The 21,139-nt window shown below is 40.2% G+C and overlaps 1 protein-coding gene across 3 annotated transcripts in view; it reads right to left on the reverse strand.

The window, feature by feature from the left end:
- The window catches only part of DUS4L (dihydrouridine synthase 4 like), a 39,324-nt gene that overhangs the window by 15,507 nt on the left and 2,678 nt on the right, over nucleotides 1-21,139 (reverse strand). Inside the window, exons 4-10 of one of the 3 annotated variants that reach the window (XM_055711505.1) lie at nucleotides 19,076-19,193; nucleotides 17,505-17,627; nucleotides 16,304-16,530; nucleotides 13,964-13,974; nucleotides 8,414-8,508; nucleotides 4,915-5,015; nucleotides 2,664-2,814 (exon numbers count right to left, since the gene is read on the reverse strand). In XM_055711505.1, coding sequence (XP_055567480.1) covers nucleotides 2,664-2,814; nucleotides 4,915-5,015; nucleotides 8,414-8,508; nucleotides 13,964-13,974; nucleotides 16,304-16,530; nucleotides 17,505-17,627; nucleotides 19,076-19,193 — 826 coding nt within the window. Of the gene's footprint in view, nucleotides 1-2,663; nucleotides 2,815-4,914; nucleotides 5,016-8,413; nucleotides 8,519-8,931; nucleotides 9,093-13,304; nucleotides 14,707-16,303; nucleotides 16,531-17,504; nucleotides 17,628-19,075; nucleotides 19,194-21,139 lie in introns of those variants that run through there. The other 2 variants (XM_055711504.1, XM_055711503.1) reach the window with 2 other exon arrangements.

Here is a 21,139-nt window from a genome sequence, read left to right on the forward strand (position 1 = left end):
TTTGTTTAACTTCAGGATATTTCTGGCAGCACATTTCTCCAACCTGTCTAGCTCCCTCTGAATAGCAGCCCTGCCCTCCAAGGTATCAACCGCTCTGATTAGGTACTGGCTGCAACTGGCCGAGAGCACCTTTAATCCCATCATCCATGTTGTTAACAAGGACATTAAACACTGCTGAGCCCAGTACCAATCCCTGAGGGGCATCAGCTGAATTTGCATTACTATCATCCTTTGAGTCCAAAGACCCAGGGAATTTTCCACCCATTTCCTTCTCCACTTCTCTGGCCCACATCCCTCCACAGTTTGGCTATCAGGACACCACAACAGACTGTGTCAAAGGCCTTACTAAGGGCACACAACACCCACTGCTCTGCCTTTTATCCACACAGCCAGTCACCGCACTGCAGAAGGCAAAAGAGTTGATCAGGTATGATCTCCCCTCTGTAAATCCATGCTGGCTGTTCCAAGTTATTGTATCCTTTGTGCCCCTAGAAATGGCTTTGAGTAAGATTTGCTCCATAACCTTTCCAGAGAGGTAAGGCTGGTTAGTCTTCAGTTCCTTACATCCCGCTTTTTCTCCTTCTTGAACACAAGTGCAACATTCACCTTTTTACAGCCACCAGGATCCTCCCCCGATTTCCACGATCTGTCAAAGATGACATAGTAGAGCCTTGCAATGACATTGGCCAACTCCCTCTACATGCAAGGACACATCCCATCCTAGGATGCCACAGACTTATATATGACTAATCTGTTTAAGCACTCACTAGCTGCACCTGTGGATCACGTTACATTCCCCACCAACTCTCCCAGAAGGCTCCAAGAACTGGGAGGCCAAACAGCAGACCTTACCAGTAAGAAACAAAGTAATGTAACGTTGATAATGAGACACACCACATCTCACTTTTCCAGATCCTTTGTCACTTGGCTCCCTGCCCCTAAGCAGTGGGCACATGATTTCTTTAGCTTTCCTTTCATTTTCAGCCCTTCTCATCCTTCTCTGGTTCAGCACAGGGTAAGAGGGACAGACAGACAAGCCCTCGCAGGCTCTCCACATCTGCCAAGACAGCAAGTCAGATTAGCAGATGGGTGCCTCTCTCCTACCCCAGGGACAGTCTCTGGTGACTGTGACCCTCCTCCTTTCTGTGCACACAGGTGGTGGGTGAAGGCTTAGCTGGACCCAATACCTCCACTGACAGGAGGTCATTTTCCTCACCTGTACCAAATAACTTTTGTTGCATTGCCAGAAGTGACAAGCTTCCAGCCTCCTCCATTTTGGGAATCTCCCTCTACCACTCTTCTGGAATTCTCCTATTGGCTGGCGTGGTAAAATGAACCAAAACTGACCCAAAGAATGAACTAGGGGCAGCCAAGTACCCATTCATACCTACATGTGGTCTTAACTTGGTTGGGTGAGGGTAGTAGCAGTGTAGGATAATGCACACCAAGAAACACTTTTCCCCCCTTCTCTGCCAGACAGTCTATTTAATGGACAAACAAAATAGCACTACTGAGAAAAGTCCTTTGATCTAGCCACTACCGTAGGAGTATTTATTTCTTCTAAATTTTGGTGAAAGGCCAGTAGCCCAAAAAAGGCCTTAAGCAAACCTCTTCAAGAGCAGAACTTTTATCCACAGTAAAATCCATTAGGGCCACCTGACAAGTTTTCTTCCTTGAAAGCCAAGGGGGAGTAGGATCCTGGGGGACCAGCTTCCAACTGTTGGAGCAGCAATCACAAACATATGTGTACATATTTACTTAGCCTTTCTGAAGGAAGACAAAGAACATGATACATTCCTATCACTATTGTGCAAGACTACAGCCACCTTTGATTTTTCCTGCTCAAGTTTTACATGAATTTTTCCTTGACTCTTCTTTATATACAATGCTTCTCAATAATCAGCTAAAACAGCCATACATCACTGCAAGGGGTGTCCAATTAGTTCATGTTCTCCTTGCCCAGCTGAGAAGTTCTGCAGCTTTTTGTGGCTACTGTGAAGATTCACAGGTAGTCTTGGCTTCTACTGATGTGCAGCACAGAACCATCCTTTCTGTTACCCTGTTTTATTAGCTGCATTTAAACATCCTGAAAGGGATACTGCACTTAAGATTGTATCATAGTAGGCCAGTTGCCACAAAGTGCTTGATCTTAAGTAACATCTGAAACTTTCCTCAGAAGCCAGAAAATTATCTTACAGTTCTGAACTCGAAGCTTTAGACAAAGTGATTCAAATCAGACTCCAGCTTTTCTTCTTAACACAGCAGGATGCAATAATGCCAGCTTGCAACATATTAAGATTATTTTAACAGTACTTCAGTTTTTGAGGGTTTTTTATTCCAGTCTTCAACGTTCAAAACAAATAAAACATAGGGCATAAGTTTCAGGAAGGAAATGAGTATTCCCTGAAGAAACTTCTGCAAAATGCTTGTTTTCTCAAGCATTCAAAATGTTTATTTCCATGTGTTGCTCACATATCCTTCTATTCTCCAAACATTTGTAAGATATTATTTTCCTTGATCCTACTTGCCTCATAGCCAACCTGCTCACTCCTAATTCTTTCATCTCTTTAAACTGGCCTTCCATTTTTTTATAGTTGCATTACTTGTGAGATAGTTCCTATAAGAAACGTGCTATGCGGAAATTGGAAAAGTGTTATACTTACAGCCAAAGAAATAAACTAAAACCTGAGAGATAGAGGTTTCTTTGCGATCGGAAGAGTTTCATCTGAATATGATCAAAGGCGTTGCTATTGACATTTACAGCCTTTTCAATCATATGCGTGACAGAGTACTTCTTCACTTCTCTAACAGCATCTGCAAACAAAAACAGTTTGTTCTTATTCACATCTGTTGATATGCATGTCTGACAAATGAGACACAGTACTAAAAATATGTATTTGGACTTTCTGCTCAGCAAACAGGCATAGGACAAATTCTGACATCGCTTATGTTACCCAAGCATTTTAAAGATAGGTGCTGGTAAATCACTGAAGTGATAACACATTTCCAGAGATACACCAAACCACTGCCCAAAACATGTTTTAACAGTCACTTGCAAAACTTGCACCCAGCCACCAGGGATCAGGCAAAAGCAACACACTCTAAAAATGTTATTTGAGACCCTACAGACAGTGTCAAAATGTCACTGCTGACAACTTAATTAAAATCCAGTGGACAAACAGTGAGAAAACAGAAAGAGAAGGGGAAAAAGAAGAGAAGCCTTCTGAAGTATGTCTCATATGTAATATTAAATAAGCATGTGTTTTTATGTTTGAATGAGAGGGAAAAAATATTTTTGTAACATCCATCACAGTAGTAACACTGTGTTGAACAGGAACAGAACAGAGGGAGTAAGCTACACCTCTGCTTTCATCTGCCTTTCAGTTTCCTTTCATCCATCATATACTCCTGATAATTCTACAGAAGGGTCAATACACTGCCGACACTTTTCAAAGGCCAAAATAATTAATTACGACTTACATCCACATAAGAACAAAACCTAAGCCACCCATATTACAGTCTGTACACTTAAGGTCATCATACATACTTAAGGCCAATAGAGCACCTGAAGTATCTTACAGTACATCAACAAAAATACACATTTCATGACACATCAGTTCTTGCAGACTATTTTGGCCAAGTAATATTAAATTGATGCTGCATTTATGTAAGCACACAAAATCAACTCCAAAGAAAAGCACATGTGAATAACATCACTTATGACTGTCTCTTTTAGATTCATAAGTTATTTAGAAGAGAAAAAACCCACTAAACAGATCTGAAGTGAAACTTTAAACAGTGCAATGGAGACCAAGACCAAACGAGAGTCCACACCCCTTTGCTATTGGAAGATTCTAGGCCTGCAGTAACCTATCATCTTATGCTACGGGGCAAGCATCTCACCACTGCTTTGCTTTAGCTCAAATCCATCTTTCTGCAAAATCAATGACTATCACCAACTCAAAAGCAAACTCCGGTCAAAGTTTTCAATAGAAGTTCAAGAGAGTAAATGAAATCCGTAATTTCTTAATCTTAAGCCATTTACTGAAGGATCTACTTCTATGGAGAATACTAAAGATAATCTACAACCCCCCCTTTATTTGCATTTCCAGTACTTTTTGAATATTAAGAATACAGTACTGCAGTCTAGTCTGACTTTGCTATGTATGCAACGCATCTCTATGTTTCTCTCAACAGACAATAAAACCACACATTTATTCTTTATATTTAAAGTAGCTTGGATTTACCTAACATTTTCATTGTAAAACGCTGGAAACACTTGTCTCCTATCCATGGAGGAGAACTATGTCAGTGAAACGTAGAACTGTTTTCATCACCAAAACATGGAAGATGCTTACCACACAAAGCAGTCAGGTCAGACCTTAAATGAAATCAGTCAGCCATATGGTCATCGCTCAAGCTCCAGTTTCACTAAAGCTTTACTCCTGTGTGACAGACCTTAGCATCTACTCATAACAAATGCAGCCAACAGCTGTTTTTTATCTGTGCTGAGCACAAGTGGTCAAATAGCGCAGTGCTTTGATACATTCTTCTGGTCTTCTATTTCAACAACAACCAAGAGAAAGAGTGCCATCTACTGCATATTGCACAGCTCAGCCAAATTCTGGCATCAAACATTTGCAGTTCATTTATTTGCATGAGGAAGTGAAACAAAGCAGCAGCCTAGACCAAGCTCCAATTTTCCTCCTTATTCACTACCATATTACTCTTACATTTGGGTTCCCAACACGGATGCAGTATAAGCCCTCTGCTCTTCCATTCTATCGTAGAACTTTTAAACAAATTAGCTGACTTAAATTAGGCTCAAATCCTTTCAATTAATCTACTACCATGAACTCCACACACGAGGGTTTTTTTTTCCCCCCATTTGTTAAGCAATTATTTAACACTTACCAAGAAACAAGATGATCAGTAAAACTATTATTGTAAGGAACATCTTGTTCCAAAAAACTGCCATTTTGCTCCACAGAGGAATCATAAAAATCTTCTGCCATCTGTAAAACAGCATTGTGTTATTCAAAAATAATTAAACACTAAAAGAAGAGCATAACAACCTCACAGAAGAGAGCCTTGTTCTTGATACGAGACTTACATAAGGTCTCTAAATAGCTGCTTTAATTGTAATATAACTTAGGTACACATAACTTTTCCAACAATCCAACTTGCTTGTCTCTTTGTTTGTTTGTTGTCAATACAGGCATAGACAGCTGGTTCAACTTGAAAACTTCTTGCATGACAGCAGGTACTTTCCAGATGTGTTTTATTTTAGCTTTTACTTTGGCTAGCATTACTTTGTGTTTGGTCCTGACTACAATAAATTTAGGGATAGAGTACAAACTGCAAAGTGCATTCCACCATTTTTATTTCTATCCACTTATACCCCTTGGTGCCAAATAAAATGAAAACCCTCCACAAATTAAGATTATCTCTACCATCCTTCTTCAGAAGGCTTACCTTTCACACTGACGAGTCTGCATAATTATAAAGTACAAGGATTGTTACTATATTCCAACTTGCAAATGACAACAAAATATCAAGTCTTGTGTTCGTTATTTTGTTCAGGGTTACAAGCTCTTTCAAGAGCATAAATTTATTGGTTAGAGAAGAAACTTAAGAGGCCGATTGGTGGTGAAGACTTTTGTTGTTGCCTATTCGATATTACTGCAGGAGGGTTCTGCAAGAACCCACATTTGCAGCACAAATGAAGAACATCTAATGTGCTCAAATGAACTGAAACCCACAAGATAAATCAGAGCACCTACTTGTCCTCTGTTGCAGGTTGGAATCAGTACTACTGCACAAATGAAGTAATACCTAGTTATGCCATTATGGATGTAACACAGGCATGCTAGTCACCATCTGATTATATTAGGTAACATTTCCAGCTTTTGTTAGAAGTATTTACATTTTCCAGAGGCTGTTAAAATTTGTCCTTTAACAAAGCAGTTTCCAACCCTCTATGAACTTAATTATACTGTAGCATTATCTCCAATAGCCCCTTCTGGTTCTGCATCAGAAATAATTAAAAAGTTTTAGCACTGTATGTGCAAAACTCTCATTTAAGTCCTTCAGTATAATATGAATTCTTTATAGCAGAGAGTTATAGTCTGTATCAACCAAAAAGCTTACTTTAGTTAAACCAAGCTACAACTCTAAGCTACAAACAATGCCAACTTGCTAACTCTTTTAAACATGCAATTCTCCATGTTTCATACTGATCTCCACTTAAGAAGTGATACTCTGCTATACTGCAAAGTTATTTTCAGGCTAAAAATAAGCTCTCTCTACATTTATTTTTCCTCAGCAAGTACTGACATTCACATTTATTAATGCTCTATTTCCTTTTGGTGACAGAAGTCACATAAATATAATCCTTCCCAGTTACAAATACTAGCCACCACTACAGATGTAGCACACTTGGTAGTACAGTTCTGTCTTTTTGCATACTTGCATTTTCATATTGTCAGTTTACTTATTCCCCAGGAACTTAAAAAGCTTGTTAGCAAATTCAAAAAGGAGTGCATTATCCAAATAATGTACACACACATAAGAGGCAAACAATCCGTTTGAAGACTGACAAGCAAGTAAATCAAAACTTTAAAGAACAGCAGTTTCACATGTGTTTTTAATCACATGCTTTACCGTTCTGACAGAACCAGCTCCCAGGCCACCAAGATGCACAAGGCAGAACTGCTGCCCTCTGGTACTGTCACAGCAGCTAAATCTAATGTTTAACCCCACGTTTCCTGCAACAGTTTCGTTAAGAAGATAATTGCACATCACGTAAAGGATAAAGCTATTTTGCTCTTTCAGAAACCACTCTTCAAAGGAATAGCTGAATGCTACAAGCCAAGCACAAAAATCTATCCTTTGTATATAATGAAAAGCACTGTTTGTAATGTTTGAATAAATTTTGGTGACACTGCAGGTTATGAATTTTCTTTTCAGCCACAACTGGATTCAAGCCCTGTTTACATCATAGGTGAAACCCATTTCAATACTCCCAATGTCTTTCTGCATGTGTCATCAGCCTGCGGAAATTCTTGCAGCTAGTTTCCTCACATAAGCCATTAATAACCTCATGATTACAACTCCCATAATACCTCTCCCTTGTTACATACAGTTGCATTTTTGATTACAAAGCAAAAGAAAATATGAGAACTCCATAATCTATGTTGAAATGCTGAAATCAAGCCAGCTTGTAAAAATCAGAGGCTAAATTAGACTTTTAGAACAGTTTCAATTTCTGAGGTTGAGGAAACTTAGCTAATCATGGATATCAGCTCTGGAGGATCCAGCCACTTTAAAGACTCTCCCACAGGTTTCATTAGTGAAATTCAGACTCTACACAAAGCAAGTTCTTGTACCTTAAGATACTAGAGTAAAAGCTGCATTCTTCATTCTAAACATATATGAAGATGCAGAAAGCAAACGTAACAATTTTTACACAACACTGAGACAGTGGAAATTTATTTTTTTTTTAAACCTTTAAGGTTTAATCCTACTTGGGGTTTTCTGGGTGCGGGGTTTTAAAATTTATTTTATTTAAGTTAGTGATATTCTGGAAAGAAATTGTAACTGTTTCTCTTGCTTCTTGTAGAGAAGCTAGCTTTCTTTAAATAACATTACCATATTTGAAGAGCTACTCACAGGAAACAATCTTAAGATAACGCTGTAAGTCAGGCCTTTGCACACAAGAAGAGTTAACTAACATTTTGTTTCTTTCCCTTACTAAGGGTCTTTATTTTACAGGAATGACTTATTTTTCTTCATGTTCCTGCTGTGTCCCATAAGTATTATTATTTTGTAAGCCTATGTATGTTCGTACAGGCCTTCAGAGTCCTGAACCTCTTGCACCATGCTGAAGCACGCTTTTTAAACAAACGACGGCAGATTTCCTACAGCCCTTACGGGGGCTGTGTGCGGCCAGCTTCCCGCTCCGGGAGCCCCTGTCAGCTCAGCACCCACAGTGCCCGGCGTACACCAAAACTCCTCACAAACTCGTCGAACAGCTCCTGGAAAAGCCGCACCGTCCTCTCGTTTCTTACCGAGCTTGAGGCCGCGATGCCAGGTGCCCTCCCGTACGGCAGCTACGCCAAAGCCCCCGAGCGGAGACGCCGCCCTGGCTGGAAGGAAGCAACGGGGCTCGCCCTGGGAGCCCGACTGCTGCTCGGATGAATCAGCAGCATGCAGAAAACAAACATAAAGCTACTCCAAACAGCCTTACGAGTCTTGACACTGCTGATGCTCAAGCCCCCAACAGCATTCCTCCATTAGTTCACTGCTACCTGAAGATGCAGCAAAGCTCCGTGTTTATAAAAACAAAAGCGTAAAATAAACCCAAACCGGCTGTCAGACCGAGCTGGGGGTGTCCAGCACGCTGAAGTCCTACCTCAGCGGAGAAATGAACGGCAGGCAGAGCACGAGAAGCATTCCTATTTCGCCGTACAGGAAGACAGCAACCGCCGTCCACTGGAAAGTCATCGCCTCGGCAGGCCTGCGGGGGGGAGCGGCTCAGCGGGCCCGCCGCACCGCGCCCGGGCTACCTCCCACCGGGCCGCGGGGTCCCAAGGAAAGCAGTTCCCAGTAACTTAACCGCGGGGCGGGGGGCGTCCCACCGCACCGGCTTCCCCTCCCGAACCATCCCGTCTGCCGGGGAAGGGAGGGGGTGGACCGGGACCCTCACCGCCGCGCCAGGCTCGGCGGGCAGGGCCGGGCCCGCCGGCGGCAGCCCCCGTGAGGAGACCGCAGCCCCGCCTGTGCCGCAGCCCGAGCCCGACGCCCTCCCGCCACCACGGCTCCCGCCCCTACGCGCTTCCCGCCGCCCCCGCTCCCCTCGGCGCAGCCGGAGAGGCCTGGGCCGCCCCGGGCCCGTCCCGTTCCCCCTCACGGCCGCCCGGCCTTCGCAACCTCCTCGGCGCTGGCGCCCTGGTGAGCCTGATGGCGGCGAGCCGCTCTCGGAGGGGCGGGGAGCGGGGCCTCGCCCGGCAGAGCGGCCCGACAGCTGGGAGGAAGCGAGCTGCTCCTTCCCGCCGGCGCGGCAGCTCGGGCGATGTGCGCCGGCCCGGGACTGAGTCACACGGCGGGGGCGGGCCGGGGGCGGGGGCGGTCGCTGTCCCGGCGGGGCACGGTGCGATTAGGCCCCGGGGGAGGGTCGGGTCCTCTGGGCCCACCCCGGTGGAGCTGGGGGCTCCCCGCCGGCCTCCCCTAGCTCCAGAGGCTCTGCCCGGCTACCGCCCCGGCTTCCCGGGCCCTGGCGGGGTGCCCGGGGGGAGACACGCAGCAGCGGCTGCGGAGGGGGCCGGTGTGGGGCAGCTGGAAAGCCGAGCCTGACGATGGGCGTGAATTTGCTAGGGGACCACACCGCTGTTGGAAAACGCAGGGATCTACACGCTGAGGAAGGTTAAAATTAGTATCTTTTTCACATTTAGGGGGAACGGTTGTAAGCGTTTTGCTGCGGGATCTCACTGTGATCGTCCCACCACCCTGCAAGTCAAGCTTACTCAGTCGGGACCTCAGCTCTGCTCTCTAGTGCACTCATTAGTTTCTGAAGTTCAGTTAAAAAATACTGTGCCTTGTCCGTCCATCCCCCACATGCATTATATTACCTTAACAATATTAAGACCCTGCACATCGCTCAAAGAAAATAGGCCTAATATTCATAAAGACAGCACAAATAACAACCAAACAACAGCCTCAAAGGCTGTCAAACAAGCCTGTTTGGACCTCATGAATAAAACAATATTCCCTCAGAAAATCCTGTTCTATTCTACTGTTCTCTTTGATGCTTATCAGCCTAGTGAGGCCCCGAGCACGTCCTTGGTACCCATTTCCCTGTTGCCCATCTCTTTTGCCAGCTTTGTAACTCCCCTTCTTTGCCCCTGCATAACCCTCCCCTAACAGCTTCTCCCTGTTGTTCCTAGCTTTGCTCTATCAGCACCCACATCCAGTATTTCTGATACCATCACTTGGGCAGTCTTGGCCTCACATGGTGTCACTGAGGTAGTGATAACATTCCTGGGCACGCTTGGCCTTGCAAGTGTCTAGTTCCAAAAGGACCTTCAAAACTACTCTCCAGTTATCAGTGTAGTTCAGTTGTTTTTCACCTAACTCCCCCTTTAACCACTAGTGAAATCCAGCCACCCCTCCCAGCGCTATCTGCAGCTTTTACCAGCTTCTCATGCTGTTTGTTACATGTCATGTTCAGTGATCTCACGTGTCATATCCAGGAGTCTTCCAACCCTGTTCAGTTAGCCCATGCCAGGGCCCACTCAGCAGCTTGCTGACGTGCCTGCAGTCCTAACAAATCCTGAGGTGCTGCTGGTGGAAGAGGTTACCTTGTCCTAACTGGGCATCACCAGCCCTCCTGACACAACTACTTGCTTTTGGGAATTCTGCCCCAATTAGCTTGCATCAAAATGAGACAGATTAAATGCTGTGAATAGTTAGTTGTACTTTGTTACTCTAATCCTTTGGAAATGAGTGGGGTAGGAAGTCCTTGCATAAGCAGTTTTGAGCAGAGTTTGCAGCTGCTTACAATCTGAAATTGTTTACACTTAAGATTTCCCAGGTCTGTGGCCTGGGGATGAAGCCATCATGTTAACCTTTTTCTAGCTGCTGCCAAGCAATCTCTGGATGAAAGGTTACATCCCAGATAATTGTTTATGCATACCAAATATTGGCGAGTGATGCAACCAGCCATTTCAATCCAATTACACAGTGGAAACAGCCTGGGTATAAAGAAGTATTTCTAACATATTTTCATAAACATATTTAATCAGAAGCATAGACAAAACATAACTTTTTAGTATGTCCTGTTTATTACATTTTAGCTGTTGGCCTAGAGCCATACTACTTTACTGAAGCTGTTAAAATGTTAAGCACTTTCTCTCCTTTAATTCCAGAGCAGTTTCCATTTCTGAGCTGCTTACTCACCTCTCACTAGCACTGTAAGTTGCTCTCCCAGTAGCCTAACTTCATACCGACAGGACTATATTTGTACATCCCTGTTGCCAGAGTCTCAGTCTGCTTTTTCACTTCAATGGCTTCATAAGATCTCAGGCTCACTCTCGGTGACTGCTGTGCGCTTTCACTGCAGCTGATGTGTATGCCCCCCCCCGCCCCGGAGCTGGAATGAGATCCAAGGAACAGAGAGAAGCCCGCAAATACCTGACACCTGCCTTCTCCTGTTGAGTGTACTCTCCCAGTCCAGGTATTCTAACTGAAGTTGTAGAAGTCTGGGTTGTTGATCTAAGACTGCCTATCTTACCGCGTGATAAATACGACACCATATGATATATATAATGGCTTGAGGAAATAACCTTATGAACCTTAAAATATTACATAAAAAAAAATACCTTCCTTTCCCACCACTAAGGTGACAAAGTATTCAGAAATAGAAATATGAAATGCCTGTGTATTAGCAGCTGGTTAGAGGACAGAAATCCAATGAATTCTCTGCTGAAACAAAGGCAAAGAGAAAGTTCAAACTTGTTACATTCTAGTTTGGCTTATATGACAGCTGTCTCATCATCACACACTGCATTTGCCCAACCATCAACCCAAGACAGAGCAGAGACCTAAGAAACAACAGTAGGGAACAGAGAAAATGAGATTGTTCAGGCTGCATGAGGGAGTTGGAGTTACTGCAGCAGGGTAAAAATTGCAAGGAAACACAGGGATTATGAGAACATGGCATTGCTGCGCAGGGTGGCTTAACATAGGGAGCTGGATCGATTACAGGAGGCAAAGGACCTAAAATAGGAAACAAAGCTTTGTATCTTATGATACTTGCAGAATCACTATTTAAAAAGTTGAAAATTAGAAAATAGAAAGAGTACCTGGTGATGTTACAAGTAACATACACAGGGAAGGACTTTATCTAGCTGCTTTAAGCAGGAGATGAGAATTTTCCCATATTCAAATGGTTTATAATGAGAAATATGACCATATTCTAAAACAACACTGGGAGTTAACTAACTCCTATCTTTGGTAATTTATGTGTATTTGAAAAGTATGGTTGTTCAGAGTATGGCTCTAAGACTCCAATTTTGCAGTTTATTCTATGTCAACACAGTGAAGTGTGTTCAGATGCATGCAAAATTCACAAGGGAAGAAGGCACACAATTAATTTCACCCTCAAAAAGGGATGATAAGCTTCCATTGACTTTTATGATGCATAATTGGCCAGATCAAGTGCTCTTTAATTACTAGTGATACTAACAGCAACCTAGGCCTTGTACTTCAGGCAGAAATCTCTGATTGATCTCACACAGGCATAACCAACTGCTGCCTTCAAAATCATCAAGTATTCAGTTCCTAAATAGGTCAAGGTATTTCAAGTCCTCTAAAATTCAATTTCCACACTATTACACAGACACACAAAAAAAAAAGTGCCTTGTGTTTGTGTTACTCGATTATAATAACTTTTTCTTCTCTGCTCTTTGTGGCTAATGGGACAGTTCACAGCAAATAATAGTTGCTTGGCAAGTCATAAAAATCTTAAGAAAATGTTAACACAGGGCTTAGTTAATACTTTGAAGAATCCCTTTCTTCTACAACTCAGTTGTAGTTTTAGTTTTAATTTTGATGCAGGAAGCTGGAGGCATTTTCAGAACTGAGGAGAATTGAGTATTGTGCTGTAGTTGGATAACTTGAGACTGAAAATTCAGTAGTACGATATACAATGTCATGCAGTTGGGAAATAAGAACTTTTGCTGTAGAATGTGAAGCTCATAAAATACATGATGAATATTAGCTGAGGAAAAGTTAGGCATCAGAAAGAGAAGTATGAACTGCAGAAGACATTGCTGGGCTTTTACCTGGAATGCTATACATGATTCTGCTCACCCAATGTAAAGAAAACATAACGATACAGAAGAGTGAAAAAATAGTTGTCTGAAGGAATGGAGAACCTAATGCAGCAGAAAAGGTTGTAGAGATTGTCTCAATGAGCCTTGGATAGTAAAGCACGTCTGCAGTCTTCCATTTGTTAATACATGAGGAAGGTGACCAAAATCAGAAGTTACATAACTGCTGTCTTAAGTAGTGAACTAGACTTGATGACTTAGGTCATGCCTTTCAAACTGTTGTCCATATGCCTAAATCAGACATATTCACTACGAAAATTAATCTAGTCTTTTATGCCTTTGCATTGAAAAAATATATAGGGAGAATTTAGATACCTAAACTATTCTAAGATTTGGGGACCAGCATCAAAAGCAACCTCGCCTCCTCCAGGGTGTCAAACTTTATAGTGTAATAAAAAAAAAATTACAACTGTATACAAAACCAAGTAATTTATTTACAAAATTTAGAACTATTCACTTGTATATTCATAGATGTATCAGAGTCAGAAAACTAAGCAATTTCTGGTATGAATTTCTGTGTAAACATATAAAGAAAACAAATTATTTGATTACAAATAATTGTACTGCACGATTTGTGAAATTTCCCTTGCAGAACAAATGCAGCTGGTGTGTAATATTATTATCTTGTTCTAATTTTCACTATTTCCCTCCTATACAAAGATTCAAAGCCATGTGGCTGTCATGCTTTGATAAGCAACATGCCAGCAGGCAGAAAGGACTGCAAAAGCCTCACCGAGAGAATCTGTCAGCTTTTCTTTGACCTATAAAGTTCTGTTTTGGTAGATGATGGGGCTTTAATCTTTTATAGAATTATTATACAGTAGATAAACAAAACTGAATTTAGTTAAATTGAATTTTCAAGGCTTGTACTTTAGATTCAGCTAAGTTTGAACTTAAAAGTATCTCTTCATTTTACTCTTTCCTTCTTTCCATCATCCTTTATCTATTCTAGGTTTCTTTCACTATAAGAGGTGTGGAATTTTTGTGAGTTTTAAGTAAGTCTAGAAAGTTTTAGTCTGCAAAAGGAACATCTAATTTAAAAGACCATACTATACTGGGCTTCAAGGCCTCACAGTCTTTAAACCTGAAAAACCTACACAAATTTAAAAGTACAGCTTATGTCAGTTAAAGCAAATACTCCTATAATTGCTCCCTTTGTATTCTTTTGGTCTGAAATTCTTGGTATTATTTATGAGTAGTTCTTCTGACTTTAGGACGTTTCACTTAAGAAAGGCCCCAGTTTTGCAAACATATTGCTCTAAGCAATTGCCTGGTGAAAGAATAAATTAAATTACCAGAGTCTTACAATGACCAATTCTCTGTGTACTCGTGCATCGTAAATAGAATTCCACATTTGTAGAATTGAGTATTTTCTGGAATGAAAAATGCTGACATAAAAATACTAAACAACTGCAGTATCACCCTGATCATAATGTTATGCTGTGTTGAAAATACTTATGCAATATATTAACGTGACTAAAAAGTAGGAAGGAACCCAATTAAAAATTTAACAGTGTACTGACAATTGCAAAATAATAGTTTACACAGAACTAAAATACTTTCAGTTATCACACACCGTAATGGTCATTCAGATAATCTAGTACGGCTGAGGTACTTGATAAAACATTAAAAACTTTTTTTTCTTGTTTTGAAGTTATCCGTTCCATCATGTACATTAAGTGGTGGTGAAAACACGTAAAAGGAGTTCCATGCTCAAGAGCAATGTCAACCCAGTCCTGAATGCACTTCAAAGGTGTCTCTTCATAGCCTGCAAACATAGCTGGATTTGCTAAGAGTCCTCTAGCCACCATTATACCTTCAAATGGGAAATTAAAGCAGTAAGTTACATTATAGTTTAAATTTTACATTAAATCCTCATGTAGATTTTGTACAGCACCCCTTAGTACAAACACCCAAAGCTTACAGACAAGTAATGGGAGAACATGGGTATTACAGCTGTATCAGAGAAATCCATTTAACAATCCAGACCTCAGAGTACCTACAACACCTGTCAACACATTCCACTTGATGACATATTCTTCTAGAAATTTTGAAACAAAACACAGTACACAGAAGTCTTTCTTCCCTACTTTTGAAACTGTAATTCAGTAGTATTGTTTTCATTTGCTACATACATACAAGCCTACCTTTTTAACATAAAATTACAATGGAAAAACACAAGAGTAGCAATACACTATATTTATTTATTTTTAGTGCAACTCAGCTGATTCACTGACCTAGAATCCTTCCAATAAAGAGCTCAATGTCTCAATTATATACATTTCAGGGCTCTTGATCTGCAGTAAATCTTTCTGAACAAGCCAGTGTATTTGTAACTGTAATCTCAAACTGTCAGATAAACCCATACAAGTTCTATTGCAATTTTGCTGTGATTAAGGGATTCTGTTTTCCTGCACTGCCAACATATAATCTATCACGCTTAGTCTTTTCTTAAAAAATAGGATGATCAAAAAGGAAAAATTTCTTTTACTATTGTAGATGGCAGAAAAAACCTAACACATCATATTTTTGCTATTGAAGATGGTCAGCTGGGCTATGAGGACGTTCTTTTCTGTTATGTATTTCCTTCCTGCTTTGTATTTGGGGGGAAAGTCACTGCAGCAGCATGGCAGTTCAGTTCAACTGATTTTTGTTGTTGCTATTAAGCACCAATAGTATGTCAAAAGAAACCTAGCACACAAACTTTTCCTTATGATACTAGCTATTGTTCTCTGTCCTGTTGTTCTCTAGCTGTAAGATCCAAAGTGTGTAGATACAGATCACGTCTTCAAAACATACACTGAACTTCCATATTGTCTGGAAACCATAGAGAGTTGCAGGAATCCATTGTGACTAAATAACTGCAGGGAAATCCTGCAAAAAATCCCCAAATTTTACCACTGAAGTGTAAGACAAGGTGAATACATACAGACATGACAGTGCAAGGCCTCACTGCGTCCTTGAAGTCAACCATCTTAACTATTAAGTATCTGGCTTAATAATATTCCTTTTTTCTGCCATATTCTTACTATAAGAAAATCTGGTCCCTTGTGCAGGAAGTAGAGATTTCCAAGTGGAAGTTTATGGTTCTTTAAAAGATGATCAGCTCCATAAAGAGATGGAATAAATGTCTGAAGGTCCCCCTGTACTCTGCTACTGAGATAGCATAATTAAGCAAAGAGCTTTTGTAATTTGCCTCGGAAATTGTTAATTGTGGCTTTGAATAACACTGCTCTTGTCCTCTGATGATTACAAGTGATTCCATTTATGAGTTTATAAGGCATCTAAAATATGCTCTTTCATTTGTCTCCTCAAAGAGTAAAAAGCACTCAAATCATGTCCTACTCACAGCCAAAGTACTTTGAAAACCGGTTTGTAAGTTTACTTAGAAAATAGAGTACGTTTAATCTTACCATCTGCTCCTGTCAAGTGATGAACATTTTCAGCATCCTTTAAAGTTTTAATGTCTCCGTTAGCCACAATAGGTATAGACATGCTTTGTTTAATTATTTTAATTGCTTCGTAATGTACAGGCTGATGTCTTTCTTCTACACTTCTTCCATGTACTGTAATCCATGAAACTCCAGTTGCTTCAGCTTTCTGACACAGGTCAACTGTTCTTTTTAAGTCCTCATGGATCCTGAAATTCCAAGGAATGAAAACATTAGATAATAAGTTACCTGAACTGTATAAGAAGCCCTCCTCCATAAGGAGGAGTTACCACAGATTTGTATAAGGAACAGTAGAAATAAAGAAAATATTACTGTTGGAAGATAAAAGATTTTTTTTTTAAATAAAGACATGGATTTAATGTATAGAAACCAATATTTAATTTAGCACTTCCCAATTATGTCACATCTCTGAAATATACATGGTAAATTTTATAGCAAGATGCTATAAAATTTGAGCAAGAGTGCCCTAAGGATTCTAAAATAAACATCATTATTTTGCATGTTTTGTGAAAAAAACCCTGATTTGTAGCAGTTCCCCTTTTATGAAGGACTGCAAACTGAGTTGAAACTTAACTGACAAATACGCAAAAGCCACACGGGATATGTGGATAAATAGTGGATGAAATGGTACAAAGCAATGCAAAGCGATGGTTTACAGAAGTTTAGAAAGTGATGAAGGGAAGCAGGATGTGCTCCTTACAGCAGCTGTGGGGACTAGTTTTCAGTTCTGTTACCCTACCCTTTATAGTCAACAGCAACTGTGGCTCTGGCCTCAAAACAGCTCATAAAGTAAACCCTTGTGATGATACAGACTATGCATTGATTTCCTTTTATGCAACCCTAAACCTTTTAACTTGTACTTTCATGTCATTTGGATTGCAAAAATTTCTAGCATCCATTAAGTTACGTGGGTAAGTAGTCAAAGGCTGTGCTGGTTCTACTATCTAAGGTTGGGACTACTTTCCCCAGATACTCTTTCACCATCTGAGGTCAAAAAATCTCAGCATTCTTCACATGTAAGGAAATTATTATAATGTCTAATATTACACCATCAGAATTACATATACTAAAGTATGGTGTAACTATCATACTAACATGTTTCTTTAAAAAAAATCAAAAGAATTCTTCCATGTACCACAAACAGCACTTAAGTTAGACCTACCTTATTTTAATAGATACTGAAAATCTAGGGTTGTCGATCTGATTCCGTACGTGTCTCACCATATCTCGAACAAGCTCTGGTTTATTTATTAAGCAAGCACCATAACCTTCTGCCATCGCCCACCTTTAAAAGAAGAACATTTTTATTCTATATTTGAAACAATGCAGACCAATTTCAGTTAAATACATCAGTTTATTTCCTTAGGACCTTCAAAATGTGTGGCTGAGTAAACAAGAGATAGTACTGGCTGTAGATCAATGATTGTTTGCAGTTTGACACCAGCTCTTAGATCCTGATTCAGTCTCCATTGTGCTGTTAGAACTCTGGACAAGTTTCTAATCTCTTCCAGTTCAATTTTCTGTCCACAAAATGGACTGGCAAGGAAGATAAATTAACATTTAATCAATTATACATAAAATATTTTGATGTTTCTGCTTCCATTGGGTCATAGATTTCTTCTGAAGAGAAAATGAGTTTGGATTGGAAAGGAAGATTTTTGAAGTGCAAGTAAGGATATAATTTCAGTAATACTCTGTTTTCTCTCAACTGCAAAACACTTTATTTTGATTGGCAGGAAATAACCTTTGCTTCCATTTAGCAGCAGTTTTTTTCTTAAACAATTTTTCTTATAAATGCAGATTAAGTATATAAAGTTTTGTTATCTGAAACTAGCATGCACAAGAAACAAAGGATTCAAATGCAAGAGTATCTTTTTGGCCTAAAAGGAATGTAGAAGTTGGTGTATTTAACTGTAGTTAGCATAGAAAAAACCTACACTTCCATTCTGAAATCTCAGATCTCTCCAGAAAAGAGTTTTCTCAAATACTGTAACTTTAAGTCAAGACAACCTAATTAGGATAGACAAATGAAGTATTTGCACTGTAATATTATCTTTTGCTTTCCTACATTTATTTTTGAGGTCTTCACTTAGAAAAAGACTGCCTGACAAGCCTGTAATAAATGGTTCTCAATTGAACCAGTTAGCAGGAATCTTCATTTGTGCATTACTGTTTCACTGTCAAGACAAAATCTTTATCAATTTAAGTGAGAAGTAGATCACTAATTCACTGTACTTATAAACCTAATAAAAGATGGAAGAAATTCTTTTCAACACTTCCTGAATAATATAATATGTATAATTACATTTTAGACACTATCCTTCTCTTGCAGAAATCTGAGACATCAGTGGCTTGCCTCATTATTTTGGGAATTGCCACATCATTTCTCAAAACCCTCTCCAAATTATTTTCAACAAGCTCTTCTGGGTAATGCATATTTAACAGCTGTTGAGAAGGGATGGCCACTTCACTTCTGAGCCAACATGCAGTATCACAGAAATTAAAGCCAAGCTGGCAAATACACCTGGTTTTCCCAGTCTCACCATGGTGACAGGCATCTCAGAACATTCAGAACAGTGTCTTGCCACACAGACGTTTCTGACAGGTTAAAAAGCTATTTCTCTCTTGATGTCTATTTTTAAATTAAGACAGCAATTACTATGAAAATGAAGACCAATATTGTTTAATCTCAAATTACTTCATCATATTTACCCAGCTTTTTCAAAACTTTACCTCTGAGGACAGCCACAGTTTAGGTCTATTCCATCTGCAAAAGGACATACGATACGGGCAGCATCACACAAAACCTGTGCTTCTTTAGCAGCAAACTGAACAATCAATGGATGATCACCTAGCCAATGAAAAGACATTTAGAGATTTTAAACCCCCTAGAAAATAAAAAGAAGAAATTCTAAATTTTGAATGTTTTTCATATATTGAAAGGCTGTCTGCCCATGGCCCTGGGCAACCAGCTCTAGGCGACCCTGCTCGAGCAGGCGAGCTGGATAACGTGATCTACAGAGTTTCTTCCAAACTTGACTATTTTGTGATTGCAAGCCCTAAATCACAAATAAAGGTAGCTGACCAGTGTTTACTAAATGAGTATGTCTATCAAGAGAGGTGAGAATTCAGAGGTGGGAATTCAGACAAACATACGTGTCCTAGATGGTTGCTGGGTCAACATATACTTTTTCTGACTGAAATTGGTCAGGTGCTTATCTTTCACAAAGATGATATATGAAACTATGTATTCTCTATTTTTGTACAGCCTTCATGCTTCCCCTCCTAGCCTGCCTGCTCTTACCTGCATGCTGCCCCTTTGCTGTGCTGACATGGCTGTCTGTCTTGCCTGGTGGGAAATCTGCTTACAGAACCAACCGTTCAGAAATGAGCTAAACAACCCACGTTTGCCCTTCCTTATCACAGCCCTTCTTTTTCCTCTTCTGTGCCACCATGGCTGGTTTTTATCTACAATGTGATATGCTGAGTTGGCATGCGAACACATGGGCAGAGGCAGCTTTGTCTCAAGTGGGAAACCAAAGTGTCAGTGCTCCTCGACATGGGTCTGCTGAACTACTTGTGATTTACTAAGCCCCTGCAGAGAGCCAGATGGTCATATGGAACATGCTCTCCTCTTTTACAGCTATTGCATTACATCAAAGGCATCTAAAAATATCCGAAACAGTCTTAGCACTCACTTTCCTTATAAACAATTGCTGCAGTTAAGAGAAAGGGTGGTAACTGAGCACTGATGGAAAAAGATGATCCAAAAAATGCACAAAGTAGGTGCACTTCTGGTACTGAAAAGACCACAAGTGCTTCTGAAGATTATTCTGTTTTAGTGGAAAATTAGTTCTTAAAGCAGTGGAGCTTGCCAGAAAGAGCAGTAGTACCCTCTCAGTCAAGCTAAGACACTTCCAGAAGTTACCTAAACATATGGCAAGCAAAAACAATCCCTTGCATATTTTCAAAACAGTGTCCATTTAACACAGTGCTTTAGCTGAAAAGATTTACTTTGTTACAGCTAGTATTTTGGAATAATCCCACACTCTTAGGTTTGTGGTTGAGCGTTAAGTAATAAAAATACTGAGTCTAGCCATATTAAATTTTCTAGCAGCAGCCACAAAGAACATTACCTCTATTTGAGAAATATGCAACAAAGAAACATTAATGCTGAAGAAAATGGAAAACAGAAATTGCAATTGTAGACTCCAAACCTACTCCACTAATTACAACACAAAATCCCCAAACAGCCAGGAAGTTAAACATAAAACCACAGTAAAATTTCACAACCTGTTGTGGAGTTACTTGTTAAAAGCATAAATGCTAATAATGTAAACACTGTAATTTGGGCAAAGCTGTTTGAGGCAGAATGTTTTAGAGGCCTGTAAAATTAAGACCAGCGTGAAAGAGGTGAATAGGGAAAATATGTTGTTTACAACACTACAACATTTCATTTTGTTCCCCTTATTATCAGGCAGCAAAGTTGCAGCGTAACAGAGAATCTCCTCTTTCCCCATCCCTGCACCCGCTAGAATACGCTACAGATACTATCTGACCCATGGAACTTCAATGCCACAGGATGATGTTTAGATCAGAAATGTAAGTAAATTAAAAGGGGGCAAACTAGTGGCTTTGTGGAGCTTTGAACGATATATATTGTCAGCTATGTTCTTACTCATTTATTTTTACATACAAAGAATTATTCATGCTTTTTTAAGGTTGAATTCTACTAATAAGAGAGTCTATGCTTTCCAATGTGATTTTTCTCTGTAACTGCTCTATTTGAATAATTCA

Source organism: Falco cherrug, chromosome 5 (assembly GCF_023634085.1).
Source record: "Falco cherrug isolate bFalChe1 chromosome 5, bFalChe1.pri, whole genome shotgun sequence".
NCBI lineage: Eukaryota > Metazoa > Chordata > Aves > Falconiformes > Falconidae > Falco > Falco cherrug.